This window comes from Bombus pyrosoma, linkage group LG2, assembly GCF_014825855.1.
Source record: "Bombus pyrosoma isolate SC7728 linkage group LG2, ASM1482585v1, whole genome shotgun sequence".
Classification (NCBI taxonomy): Eukaryota; Metazoa; Arthropoda; class Insecta; order Hymenoptera; family Apidae; genus Bombus; species Bombus pyrosoma.
In genome coordinates, this window is record NC_057771.1 from 13006264 (window position 1) to 13020578 (window position 14315).

Below are 14315 nucleotides of genomic sequence, written 5' to 3' on the forward strand. Positions count from 1 at the left end.
GAAAGTAGCCGGCAATTTCCCGATGAAAGGGCGCGAAAAAATGCACGTGCATCACTCCCGTATACGCCTGGTAATCCTATAGTTGCAGTAACGCACGGTGAAGGGGGAGGAGATGCCGCTTTTTCCAAGTTGAATAATGCCAGGGCAGGTCTATTGTGCAGCGTGTGCAAGTCAGCCCTTGAATAGGCGGTCTTCTACCCCGGGACAAACGGGGGACGTATGTATATAGGTCCCAACGGTCCGTCCGTTGAACTGGGTCACGTCGAAGTGGTTGATCGTATTTTTTGTCCGGTTGCTGCCCCCACCGTTTTCGCGGCGTTTCTCGCTCGCCAGATCCTCATCTTCCATTGTTTCTTTCTGGCCTCGGCTCCCCTTCCTTCCTTTTTCCATCGTCGATCGCGACCTTTCCTCCTCGCCTAACACATCACTACTTCTTTCTTCTTTTCCTTCGTTTTTGTTTCTTTCTCCTTTTATTTTTTTTTCTTTTCTTTCCAAGAGACCTCTTTCGGTTAATCCTCTCTTGTCCCAAAGCGAGAGAAAAAGAGACAAACGTTAGAGGGGCGACGGAGGAACGGAGGCGAGGGGTGACTGGCGTCATTATGAAAATGATACTGTACCTGTGTAGCCAAGGGGACAGACCGCAGACCATAGCAATTACGCGTAATGAAACGGCCGGGTCCAGGCATGACTGGAAGAGAGAAAAAGAGAGAGGGGACGAAGGGCAATTGACGACGTTTTACGCGTACAGTCAAGGATCTGAAACGTAAGCAAACGGGCGACACACCAGTATTGCGTGTAAGTAAGCTGTAAAAAAAGTGTTCGTACGCGCCACCTTTCCTCCTCGAGCACCATGGAAGATCGTGCGAGATAGCAACGACACGGGATTGTATCCAATCGCTGTGGCCGCCGACTGTTTCGTACGAATGAGCCTCGATATTCAATGAATGCACCACTCGTCTCTGCGAAAAAGCTACTTAAGATCGGCGTCCACGATTGCGCGCAGTTTCGTTTAGTTGTCAGCCGTCAGCTTTCGTATTGTCGACTGGCTTTCGTTCCATCATCTACGTCCATATAAAGCCACGAGTGTTTTTCGTAAGTGTTTTCAGCAGGGACTCAAATGATTATTTTATGTTTCACTGTAAAAAGGAGCTCTACTTCTTATAGTATCTCGATTCGATCGAACAAGTCCTAAACTAACAATATAACTACAATAGACCTACATCTATTTAAACTCATTAGGACAAATAGCGTAACAATAGTTCACCGATTTTTCTCATTATCTTTTCGTTCATATAATAAAGATTCTCGTTTAGATAAATAAATTATTTACTTAGTAAAGTTTACTTAGTCATTAACTAGGATTTCGTTACAACAAATAGAGCTCTACTGTACAACGCTTTTCCATCTTATCCTTTCGCTATTGGATTTCGCCAGATTTTCACGTTCTACATGGAGGCGTTCAGGGTCGCAGGTTCCGTAAAAGCACGTGACATTTTCAAAGCCAGAGAAGATTTCTCCTCATTAGAATCGAACGATTCGTCGTGACCCTCCCGCCCCCTCGAGACCTCTGTCAACGTGTGTCGTACACATGCACCATTGCTATCTGAAATACCCGTACACGTGTTCTAAGCCGGTCTGTGTTCGGCCTTTTGTTTGACGTGAATCACCTTCTGTCGTGTTACGACGCTGCTCCTGTGGACGGTGCGATCCGGTGTGCGTGAAATACCACTCGCGCGCGGCCACTACCTTGCTTGTATGCGTGGATGTTCAACAGGTACGAGGGCTGTGCTTTCTATACGGAAACGCGTGCGTTACACGTACGTACGTACATACGGGAAGCGGCGGCTTCGCGCATGATGAAGGGCTTCCAGCATTGTCTCCCTGCCCGTATGAGTCACTGGCCGAACCATAAAATAGTCATAGAGGTGAGTGATGTTGCGACCCTCGAGCTCTGTATGACAAACTCGCGCGCATTTCTACATACAGGCCATCGTACATAGGTGTATCGCGAGTACAACTGGATGGATGGCCCGTTAGTCATGGATTTTAAAGCACTTCGACTTTAACCGGTTGCTCGTTCATCTGATAGCGACGTTTTCGATCTCCTCGTGTGTCACTTGTTCCGGTATTTAGGGGATATTAAGGTTGATCGATCGACCGTTCGAAAGTTGTCGGTTTCGTTAGTATCTATTGTTGGCCTCTTTGGTGGACGCTGATTTTCGCGGTTCACCGATTCGTGACAAAGTATCCTAAGGTACTATTAAGTGATTTTTTTTATTCATTCTTTCATTTTCAGAATGGATTACAGGCGTATACATGGTTGTCGTATGGTATTCAAGGAGGAAAAGAAAACGCGTTTTAATTATGATATAGATGACGTGAGGTTTTCAGAGATTACGTTTGAATATCTGAAAATTTCTCGGTATTATTACTCATCGGTGATAAAATCTGGAACTGTTTGCTTAAAACAGTGCCGTCCACGTGCGCAGTCCCTACGGAAACACCGTCACGTCTCTGATACGTGTTCAAGCATTCCTATACCATGATAGTTTAAATGAGATAGAACATTCTAGGATAGACAATACAAATTGCCTAACTTGCACAACCTTGCAATTAATCATGCGAGTACTTCAAAATATCAAGATCGTACAGGTTGCGGCAAGGTGTACAACCATGCAGGAAGTTATTCTATACGCAGAAATAAGTCAAATACGTAGAATAAAATGCCAGGTCTTATTTTGAGGGAGATTAAGTTCGGATATGTTTACGCAAAAATTGGTTCCATATAAGTGTAGCCAATGAATATTTAAATTCCATTCTTTAAGTGAGATAATTGTATTTCCTCTGCATTTTCCACCTCTTTTTGCATGTAGAACGACCTTCTGTCAATTCTGAATTTTTCTTCTGAACATCGCGATATAGCGTAAGTCTGGAATTGCAATATCGTATATTTCAACTTTCAAACTGTAACTTGTTTACTTCCATAATTAATTAAATTACAACGTTAGCCTTTACTATCATAAGATATTTGCTACGATTTCCGTGATTTGAAAAATATAATCAACTTTTTCTAACAATAAATACAGAGCTCTACATTACGAGAACTAACAATGAACTGACATACACTGCGATATCCCATCTTACTCACTTGTATCCAACCGAGTAATATACATATGGCCATGTCTACATGTACTTGACAACTCTTCAATCTTAACTTTCTCCAAAACTTTTCAAACGCTTCAAACGAAAAACTTTTATCCCGGCTGATTTTTCCCTGCAGAATAACCTGCTATCGCGCCGCATACTTTGCTACATCCTGTATATAAATCATATAACTAAACTTTCGAATGGTATAGGGTATTGTATAACACTAAATCGGATTTCTCGTTTGGAGCGGTTAAGCGACTATTAGCCCGGTTCTGTCGAGCCGATCCATTCGATCAGCGTTGTTCTAAACGCCTGTCCGCTGACTGGCAGATAACGATTCACGATAACGCGAGCCGATATAGATCGACAGGGCCGAGAAAGAGTGGTCTACCAGCTACCGTGTGGAATCGAGCGTCAGTCAGCGTTGTCGGCGAACACGTCGACAGAGATTGAAAGCGACGCGGAGATAAGCGGAGAAGTAGACGTTTAATCGGCGAGTGTAACGCCGCGAGCCGGCCCGCTAACGATCTTCGGATGGGCCGATCCGCGGAGATTTACATCGCCCGGAAACTTGCACCGAGGAAGCTGAGGAGCCGCTTGACGCTTTTCAGGGCGTGCACCGAAACCTCCACGGGTCCGCGCGTACGTAACTGCTCCTGAACAGCTGACGACTGTTAATTGACAGTTCAATTTTGTTTGCAACGGGATCTAGACATCGTGATATGGTCAATTTTTAGATGAAGAGGTGGCGAAAGCTAGATACTTAGGGAAAGTGATCGGATATCCTTGGTTACCACGTTGTGTAAGGGTTATCTTCCAATTGGAAAAGTTTGTTATATTAGAATTTTGGTCGCGGCTCACGGAAAGATTATGCATATTTACGACATTTAGATTTTTAGGACCAGAACTGAAGACATAGAAAGTAAATAACGAATCCTTTCGAACCCTAAACGTTAGGTGCGTAAATTAATTCGTAGTTAATTCGTAAATTAAAAATAGAAAATTAATCACCACGATAGTCTCTGTTACTCGAGCAATCCGTATGGAATTACGTAGGCATTCATTTCGTCGAAGTTGCCGTACGCGTGGAAAATTATAAAGTCACTAAATTGATTTACACATATTAATATTGTTACAAAACATATAAAAAATACATAGAATTTATATATATATATAGAAAATTAGTCGCGCATAAACATCCGTAATCCATAAACTTTCTAGATTAGATTTTAGGGGCCTCGATCATCTGGCTGCAAAATTATTGTGGAGGCGTGAAGAACTTCGATCAGAACCGCTTCAAAATTCATCGCAACCTGCACGCATAACCCCAGCTCACCTCCCTCAACCTTTCACTCCTAAATCAATCGAGACACAGGTAGCCCTTCGTTAATTCGAAGCGCACCCTCGGTTGGTTGAGTCCTCCACGCAGAACGGACGCAGCTCACGCTCGATGATTTCACTGTTCGATGCGGCTCGAACGGTTGAATCGCAGGAAACGATCCGTCATTCCGAAGAAAGACCTTCTAATGGGTGTTTGGGACAAGAATGGCGGACCATGTCTCTCCAGCTACCACATAGAAAACCAAATCGTTGTTCATTTCTTCGGTCTGGTTCGACTCACGCGACGATGACCCAGATCCAAAGTGCCCGATAATTGGGTATCTACTACCTCTTGTCAGGCTACAAGTTGGACCGAATCTGAACGTCATGAGGAAACATTTGAGTGGCTTTGATGGATGTAACGTAATTTTAGAAACTTGAAGGATGAGAGAAGAAACATATTTAACTGTTTGAATAGTTGAATAATGTATTTACGTATATTCAGTCTTGGAAAGTAACGCAGTTCTGGTACGTTTATGCTCTTGCCGTGACTTAATTACCATACAATAATTGTCTAATAAAAACTATAGATACCGCTATTATGACGTTTCTATATTCCGTAAACATTTATTCATAGATAATGGAATTTCATAATAACAAAAGCACACCGGATAAAATAAAATACATAATAGGAAAACATCTGTTGTGAAGGATTACGGATGAGTCGAGTTTCACGTGCCAGTGACAAAGTAAAGAAGCGCTTGACCGTTTGACAGCGTGATAAAATGAGGAAGACTTTAGATTTCTTTATCGTCAAGTTTTTGTGTGTTTCTGTTATCTGTGTCAGCGACAAAAGATACATATTTTCTAATAAACGTTAATAATTGTGTTACGTATGACGACATTTATGATGTGAAATTTACATTACATTATATTTGACAGATTACATTATGTTGATGCGATGATACACAATATCCCAATGAACACGCTTGACCGCTTCCCTTCCTGCTTTTATACTTCCTCCTTTTCTTCTTTTATACTTCTGTTAGATCCATACAACAAAATATTGCAAAGGAAGGCAAATTAAACCTGTTCACGTTTCCATAGACCACACTCCAAAATATTTCATCAACGATGTATCGTTGCATTCTAACAATATTCGGTGGAAGATGTTCCACTTAGAAAACGGGACCGCGGTCGTCCAATGTGTCTATGCATGCGCGTCTAGGATTAGCCGGGCCGTCCTAAGTAAGCATACGGTTGTGGGTCGAACGAAAGGAGGCAGTGTGTCTTAAAACGCGAGCCAGAATATATAGTGGCGGCCACCGTGCTCGTCGCTAATCCCATCTTCTCTTCCAATTTCGTTTACAACACGGCCCTTCCAATTTTGGTTTCCTAGTCTCACATGGTCGTTGCATGGCATGCAGCAGTTAATTTTCCGGCAAACGGAACCGACAAACGACTTCTAGGGCGAGCAAAGAGAAAGAAAGCGTTCGGCTTTGTGCAACTGAAGCGTTTGACGTTGTCAGACCGGGGTTAGCTTTAACAGCTTTCCCCAGCGCGCTGTTCTTTGCTGTCACGCGTAACCGGCATCGGTAAACGGTAAAAAGCCTCGACTTTTTTTCTTTTTTATTTCTCCCGCTCCGCGAACGAACGTGCGAACCTTTCACAAAGTTTGCCGTTTCTCTCTCTAATTTTGTTCTCCCGTCTTTTGCCCGACCTCTGTCGACCCTCCAATTAGCGATATAATTAATAAATATTTCCTCTCTCGGTGAAGAGGAAATTTTTACCTCGCAAACTTGCAAACAGTCGAGTATTTCCTTCTTCTTCTCCGTCTCTTTCTTTCCCTCTGCTTTTTTCTTTCCTTTTTTTTTTTTTTTTTGAACTTACGCTGCCTCGACTCGTTCCTTCCTCAAGCTTTTTCATCTCCTGTCCGCTCTCTCCGCGCGACGCTTCTAAAGTTACTGCGTACCCGGAGACAGAGAGTTCTCTCTGGTGTGATTCACGTTATTTGCAGAGAGCACGGAGCCTCTCCCGCAGGCTTTGCCTCCTTTCGTCGGCTCTTCCCTCTGCCCAACCGTCTTCGTGCTACTCTTTCCAACCGACCGACCGTTCCTCGTCCCACCAGCCACGACCGGTGACATAATTACGCACCGGCCGGAGGCTACTCCACCTGAGTCACTCGTCTTCACTTTCTTTTGTTCTCGTTGCCACACCGATGCCACTCGATGGGCTGGCGATCGTGCCGGTTTTAAATATCACCGTATCGAGCCCTCTATTTCTTAGATGACGCGTGTTATGTAACTTAAAACGCGGTTCCGGGCACGATCGGTCGGTATGGGTTTTTTAACAACACACATCGTGTTGAAAATGTGCTTGATGCGCCGTGCCTTTTGCCTCAGAAGGTTTACAGGGGTTTGCAACCCCTTGCGGGAGGTGGTAGATGCAACATATGGTTGGTACTTTTAGTTAATTGACCGCTCAAGAAGGACGAAGTGATTCCCATCGTAGCTTATTTTTGCTCCTTTTCTATGACGACTTTTGTCTTAGAAAGAGAAGAATGAAAATTGTTCGACGCTAATTATTTAGTTAGAGAAATATTTGAAATTTGAAGATTCGTAAGTACACTGCGGATATATACGCATTCGTATAAATAAAATTGAAAGGCACAGAGATGTATACATAGTAGGTTTGTAATATGCGAAAATATATGGAATATTCAAAGTAGAATATTCATTGAAGTATTTAAATGAAATTAATATTTATATTCTATTTGTTCATGTAATTATATTCATAAATATTTGAACTTGCAAAAATAATGAGCACGCAACAATGCACACATTTTATATCTATGCCAATGTTATGTGAGCAGTTCAGAGGCCATTATGTTCAGCTTCATAAATTGAAAAGAACAGACGAACGATAGTATTGTAGAAGTAGGTGATTTATTTCTTGAGAATTGAACATCAATCGTATACTTATGTAATGAAATTAAAAAATCAATAAAAGAAGAAGTTGACCAGTTTGGCTGATCATAAAAAGATCGTAACTTAACTGTCGCGCATAAGAAATACAAAACTTCGGTGGCAGTAAACGTGCTAGAGAAGAAAGAGTTCATCTGTCACAACCTTTTTTTTTTTAAATATTCTAAATGACGACCGAATCCTTTCTGTTCGGGGGCCGTGACACGGATTCTCGATCACAGCGAGAAAGATGAAACGTAACACCCAGATCTGGAAGGGAAGACGAGCTTTCATGTTACTCGCACCCTCGGTCAAGTTTCGATGGTCGCGCGGGTCATAATGATCCTCGACGCTATCGCAAAAAGGAGTAAAGACGAGGAACAGATAGAGAGCCGCGCCAAAAGCCCCGACAAAGCCGCCAGTTTTTTTTCCTTCCTCCTTGTAGCTTCTTATTTTCATAGAACGGCTACGGTGTAGCGTAACACCGCGATCTCCGTATCAATGGCTCCCCTACTAAGCTCGCAGGTGTACCACCCTATTCACGACAAAAGAACACATCTTTAGGACAAGTGTGTTACGCTGGCCGCCCCATAGAAACGGTTACACCATGATTCTCGCCCCTCTTTCTTCCTCCAACTGGTTCCAACACCCTTTTACTCTGGTCCAACCCCATCACCTCAACCCCTTGCCTCGTCTCGTTTTTTAGTTACGTTTTTCAGGTGGAACAGAAAGAGAGGACAAATCAGTGAGCAAGTCTTTTCTGCATTATCGAGGGGACAGACCAGAGAGAGCGAGACAGATCGTTGGGGAAACCAACTTGTGTGCGGACTGTGTGTATGGGAATCTCACAGGTGCATGGTTTTCTAAGAGTTTGTTCCTGGGCGAGGATCTCCGGCTCCATTGGCTCGTCGCTCTACGTACCGGGGATGATTGTCGAACGAGAGATGGAAAGAGCCCTCCGTCTGACCGTAATAGTGATATTAAAACACAATATCCTATGGGACGAAAAAAGTTGGGAGCCGGTCGAAAGACGGAGCTGGCTCGAAGGTGATGACACTGCTCGAATGCACGTGCATGGGAATTCGATATCCAAGGGACTCTTCGTATACGCATGGCACGAAAAATCATTCGAACGGCGGAAGAAAGGGAGGAAGGGATGGGATGGGTCAAGAGTACCACCATCAAGTCCCATGGGTTAAGGATCGAGACGCAGGCGTTCGAAAATTCAATCGGACCTGTACGTAATCCCTCTGCGTCATCCATCGATACGTGTCGAGAGGTTACCTACGCCGAGTCTCTATTCCTCGTGCTGGGGAAAGGGACTATTATAGCAAGCTATAAAGAAGTGAAAGGCTCTATGCTCGTTCCTCAAAGTGTTAAAGTTTGTTTCGATATTCTTTTGTATCGACGAAAGACGAAATAGAAAGGAGGACAGAGCTTCGTAGATTTGAAAAATTGTATTTGAAGCTTGATTGGAGCGAAATACGTTGCTTGGTAGTGATTTGTAGATGTAGGATGGATAAACGTAGGATGGACGATGGCGAGTGGCAAACGAGAGGCCGTTGAACCTTTGATAGAGGCGCACTGTGGGGCTGTTTGGGTCAAAAGTGTCACCATAAAATGGTGTTCGTGGAAGGTTACCCACAGTCAGAATTTGTTATCAGTGCTCCATGAGATATTTCTGTTCCTGTAGGTCAACCGAGGTCGAAATCCTCGATCATCCATTTGGAACTAACGAACGATAGAGGCTGGTACACCTATGCTGTGCGTTGAAAAATTCCTACGGATACACGGGCTCGATTCTATTGAATATTCATTCCTCATTGACCTCGAAACAACGTCGTGGACGTAGTGCTTCTTTGCATATCTATTTTTATATCTCCGTTATCAAACGCTTACGAAACCTTACTCGATAATTATTCTACAAGCAATTCTGGTACAATGATACACGATACTGTCACGTTGTTCTTATGTAATCACTTCTAGGTACTTTAATATAGAACTTGACCTTTGGCTAATGCATCTAGATTACAATAAATTCTCGTAAAAACTGATTTAATTCTTAACATATATCAACAACGTAACAAATTCATCAAATCGTAAAATTCACTACTGGTACTCGATCAAGGTCGAGAAATCACTAACGATCCGTATTATCAAATCTTCTTATCGTCTGTAATTGAAAGAAAGAACTAAAATGTAATTTTATATCTCGACAGAAGAATACAATGAAATTATCGAATTATATTGCGAATAAATCCAAACAAAAGCGCGACAATTTGCTCTGGTACCAATGACGGCGATGCAAGGGGACGATAAAGGTGGAATCGTCACCGAGGCCGATGAACCTTTTTCCCTCTAACCTCGTAGGTATACATCCTTGGTGTTGTGTATCTATCGATCGATCCCCGTATATCTTCCAAGATATGATCCCGATCGGACAGCGATCTTAGCCTCCTCTGACCTTGACCACTTAGTTCTGGTAGCGAATCTCTCGTGTGCACGTATATAGAGTGAGACGAGAGTCTTGGTGAAGGAGTGAAACGAGGTTTAACCTTGAGGAGTCCTGCCAGTCTCCTCTCGAGTCCCGATTGAGTTTGCACGCCTGCTCTTTTCAGCTCTTCCACTGGGCCGGGTCGAATTAAAAAGGGGAAAAAAGGGGGCGGTTAAGAAGTGAGAGAGAGACAGAAAGAAGAGAAGAGAACGATCTCCGGAGCCGAAGATACCGGGGTCTCGTCCCAGCGAACCGCGATAGCCACGTTTTCCGTTGTAAATTTCCCCAAAGCGCGAGTGGGACGTAAATCGATCAGACACTGCCTTTGGCTCGCTGTGGATGAGGTTTTGTTCGTTTTTGGGCCCTGCTCCTGTACAAGAGGGAATCGAGGGGCCTGATGAGTCACGGACGGTGCCCCGCGGCGAGGGTCCCAGTGACTCTCAACCTCTTTTCACGTTCTTCTATCGATTTTTCGCATTAAACGTCTCTTTTCCTTTATTCCAGCAAATCTCGATAAATCGTCTTATCGAATAGACCAAATAATTTCGTACGACTATTCTTTTAATTCTTCTTTTAAAACTCCCTGTTTCTCGTGTCCTCTGAATTGAACATAAACTTATTTTACCGAAAGTCAGTTTTACTCCTCGTCCGAAGATACGCATTGTAGAAGGCAATCGTTATCGCGCGTACTGCGCATTTCCAAATTTTTTTGGAAATATCTAGCTGTGTCCTCTGACTCGAAGATAATGTCCCTTTGGAAAAAAAAGGTACATTAAGAAGAAAAGCAAATATTTGACCACCTTGACGCACGAATCTGACGGACCGACAACTGCGTGCAACTGTCAGTGGTACAGCAGAAGGAAAGATAACCAGAAAGGGACTAGCTGAGAACCACACGATGATAGCCAGGGGTTTGGGTACGTTAGGAACACGTGCAGTCTCGAACGGTCCAGGTCCCCCCTGTAAACGTGTTCGTGTTCAGATGGTACCGTTCGTTTGTGTGAGTTGAGATATAGGAAGGCTCCTCTCTCCCTCTCCTCACAGGCAAAGCCAGGCCTTCCTCCTTCCTTCTTCCTTCCACCGCCCTCCGGACCCCTGTGCCCCTAAGTTATATTCGAAAGGGGAGATTTGTATTTGTGCATTCGACGTATTGTTTGTGTAAGTTGCCTCCCCTGGCAGGTTAGCCACCTGTTGACTAACCTGAACCTTAGGTTTCTGCCCACACAAACCCCACGGACGACGATAGCAACGACGTCGATGTGTTTTTAAACTACCCCCTCCTGTGGACCTTCCTTAATCTTTATTTTGCTCTTATCCGGGGTAAGAGACCTCGACGTTCGAAGACTCAAGACTTTCTCGCGCGTAAAATCGATTTAAAAATCACGCGTAAAAAAAAAAGGAGAATGAAAATAATTATTCAGTGAGATGATTTGATTTTGGACAGATTCGACTGACTTTTCAGGATCCTTTATTGAACCGAGAAGCTTTCTGAGAGAGATAAAGTAAATCTAGGGGTCCGTGGAAAACACGTGGACGCTGAGTGTATATTTTAGTCAAATTATTGAAAATTTAGTTGATAAATATAAAAGAGCAGAATCTTCTGTAAAGGTCATTATTAGATTGGAGATTTGTAAGGAAATTAATTTAATGCCGCAGAAACGTATAGAATGCGCATAAATATGCAGAAATATATCGATTTGAAGGACAGTTTGTACAGTATAATATTTAACTAGTGAAACAAATTTCTATATCTGGATGCTACTTCTCATAAATGTTTTAATAAACGCCAATATGAGAATACTAGGATCAAAGATTTGAAACAATTTATTTAATTCACCATCTTGCCTTATGGGGAAGCTTTATCCTGCAAGATTTCCAGTTGTTAACAACAACGACAAAAGGGGTTTTATCAAGCGACTTTGACCATGACGAAGAGCACAGATGCGTTGGTAAGAAGCTTCAGAGACACTATCAGAGGGCTGTGGATTGTAACGCGGAAGATGCCCGATGATTTCGAGGTCGTTGAATACATTTCGAACGACTGTGTAACATTTTTCATCAGCGTTCTCTTCTCTCAGATCTTTGCTCGCGATTTATCGCGCTTCTATTATTACTGAGGACTCGATCCAGGGCTAGACAGTATCCAGGAAGCGGAGAATGCAAATCGACTGGTGCAAGGGAAGCTGGAACAGAAGAGAATTCGAACGTGATTCGATTTAAGAGAAATAACCCGCAGCAGCTCGCGAAAGTGCTCGAACAGTTACCGCAGAAAATTTCTTTGAATATATTGTGTGCCTTATGCGAAACGTTTTGAAATATCATTAGCATTGTAATGATAAACGACGATCGTGACTAATTGGTAAAATTTGAAACCGAACTGAAAATGTATACGAAAGCTACAAGATATTTCTCTGTTCCGCAAACCATTTTTAAATTTCATTGGTACTGAAACGAGGCACAACAATTATGACTATATCGGTAAATTTGACCAATCTGAAGATGAATATAAAATTACTTTAATTCAATTAATAACGTAGTACGAACAGATACTTTGAATTATATAATTAGTCCTAAAGGTAGCTCCCCCTAAAAATATTATGACTTATTTATATAACGAATTTCAATGATCATTTCGACGTGCATGCAATAAATATCCTGCAGCTTCCATAAACAAATTTTCAGATCGGTTTCAAATATTTCCAATATGATAATGATCGTCGCGTCTCGTTACAGATTTATTGCGAAATGTTTTCCATGATACATATAACGTATTCATAAAAAATTTCTATAACTGTTCAAATACTCTGACAAGCCACTGTATGTATATCATCGATTCTATCTTTCTCGATATCGAACGGATGAATATCGTAGACACTGCCGTAGATCATCTGGTTCAGGGAGGATTTACGCGCGAAGGTGTGACCGGAGTCTAACGCTTTCCTGTAAATCTATCCTGCAAACGCATAGCCTCGTTGCTTCCTACGATGTTCCTCGGGCGATTCGACCCGTTATCGCTCGTCGATTCTCCCATTCGTTCGCTCATCACGCGTATACGAATCGTAGCTCGAATCGTTCTCGACCTCTCGAAACAACAGTTACGCTCGCTTACGACTCGCTTGGTAGTAGCCGTGGTCTAACCGTGGCCATGTTCGTGGCACGAGATGGTCAGGTTCAGCGAAGGGAACGATGAATGCAAATGGACGATGGCCACACGGACTTCTAACGTAAGCTGAATCGAGGAAGGAATCGAAGATAGCGTTCGAATGGAGAAACGGTCGAAGAGGGAGAGAAAGAAGAAAGAGTGTGATTGCAGGCGTTACATAAGGGAAGCTAGGTGGTTGGACGCGACCTTAGTCCGCGTCTACCGCGTCGATACAATCTCGACGCAACGAAGATATCCGCGTCTGGAATGAGATTTCCATCCGGAATTGCCGCTGGCCCGGTTCCAGCTGAACCTTCGGCTGCACCTAGCAGACGACGGATTCTAACGATCCTGCAAATCGATTCAAACGTATTCAAAGCTATTCTCCGAGACACACCGGGATCTATGTGTGTACACATACTATACTGTCACCGCACTATAATAGCTCCTCTCGCGTGCGCCGCTACAATAGACCTCGTTGTCAGTGTCTCGCATTAAGTCGACGATTCGACCGAGCACCAATCGACGAAGCTAGGCGAGGGAGGGAGGCAGGCAGAGATAGTTGGAGAGAGGCAGGGACCTTACGAGGTTACTCGAGGAGAGCTGTTCTAGGAAATGAATAATTAACGCCTGTTGTGCCACGGAATAGATACCGATACGAGATAGACGGAAACTCGGGGGATGTTAAGTGTGGTCGGGGAAATTGAATGTCACCGATTGGCTCTGGGTTCGAGCGGTGACGGTTGCGAAATGAGGACCGATGGTATTACGTTGTCCGAAAAGTTTCTTTCGTTTTATGAGGAAATAACGCACAACGCTTTTGTTTTATATTATTTTGTCGAATTACGTACGATCCATTTTGTTCTTTTGAGATAAACACCGTGACATTTCACAGACTTGGTTTCACGTTTATATAAAGGTGCACTGTTGTAGAAAACACGTTTGCGAAAGAAAGACACTTTTCGGACAACCTAATAGTAAGTAAAGTTACTTCCAGTGGAATCTTATGGAATATGGTGTAATGCTGGTTTGTATAACGTAATGAAAAAATTGATTGTTCTTGTATATAATGTAGAGTTGGATAAATATAATACAATTTTTAATCTTATTTTTCTTTTGGATATTTAATAGTTTGTTACTTCTTATACCTGAATTGGAGCAACTTAAAACCATAAAATATAATTCCAACGCGTATTTTTCGCGTTGCACGAAGGTCAGTTATAAAATTTCATTAAATTAGTATGAAGTA

The 14315-nt window shown here is 42.9% G+C and overlaps 1 protein-coding gene across 2 annotated transcripts in view; it reads right to left on the reverse strand.

Moving 5' to 3' along the window:
* LOC122575527 overlaps window positions 1–14315 on the reverse strand; it is a 259427-nt gene that overhangs the window by 118955 nt on the left and 126157 nt on the right. Inside the window, exon 4 of one of the 2 annotated variants that reach the window (XM_043744586.1) lies at window positions 11573–12107. The exons of the other annotated variant lie outside the window; for it this stretch is intronic. Within the exon in view, the coding sequence (XP_043600521.1) occupies window positions 12057–12107 (51 nt within the window). The 3' untranslated portion in view covers window positions 11573–12056. Of the gene's footprint in view, window positions 1–11572; window positions 12108–14315 lie in introns of those variants that run through there. 2 annotated transcript variants of the gene reach the window in all.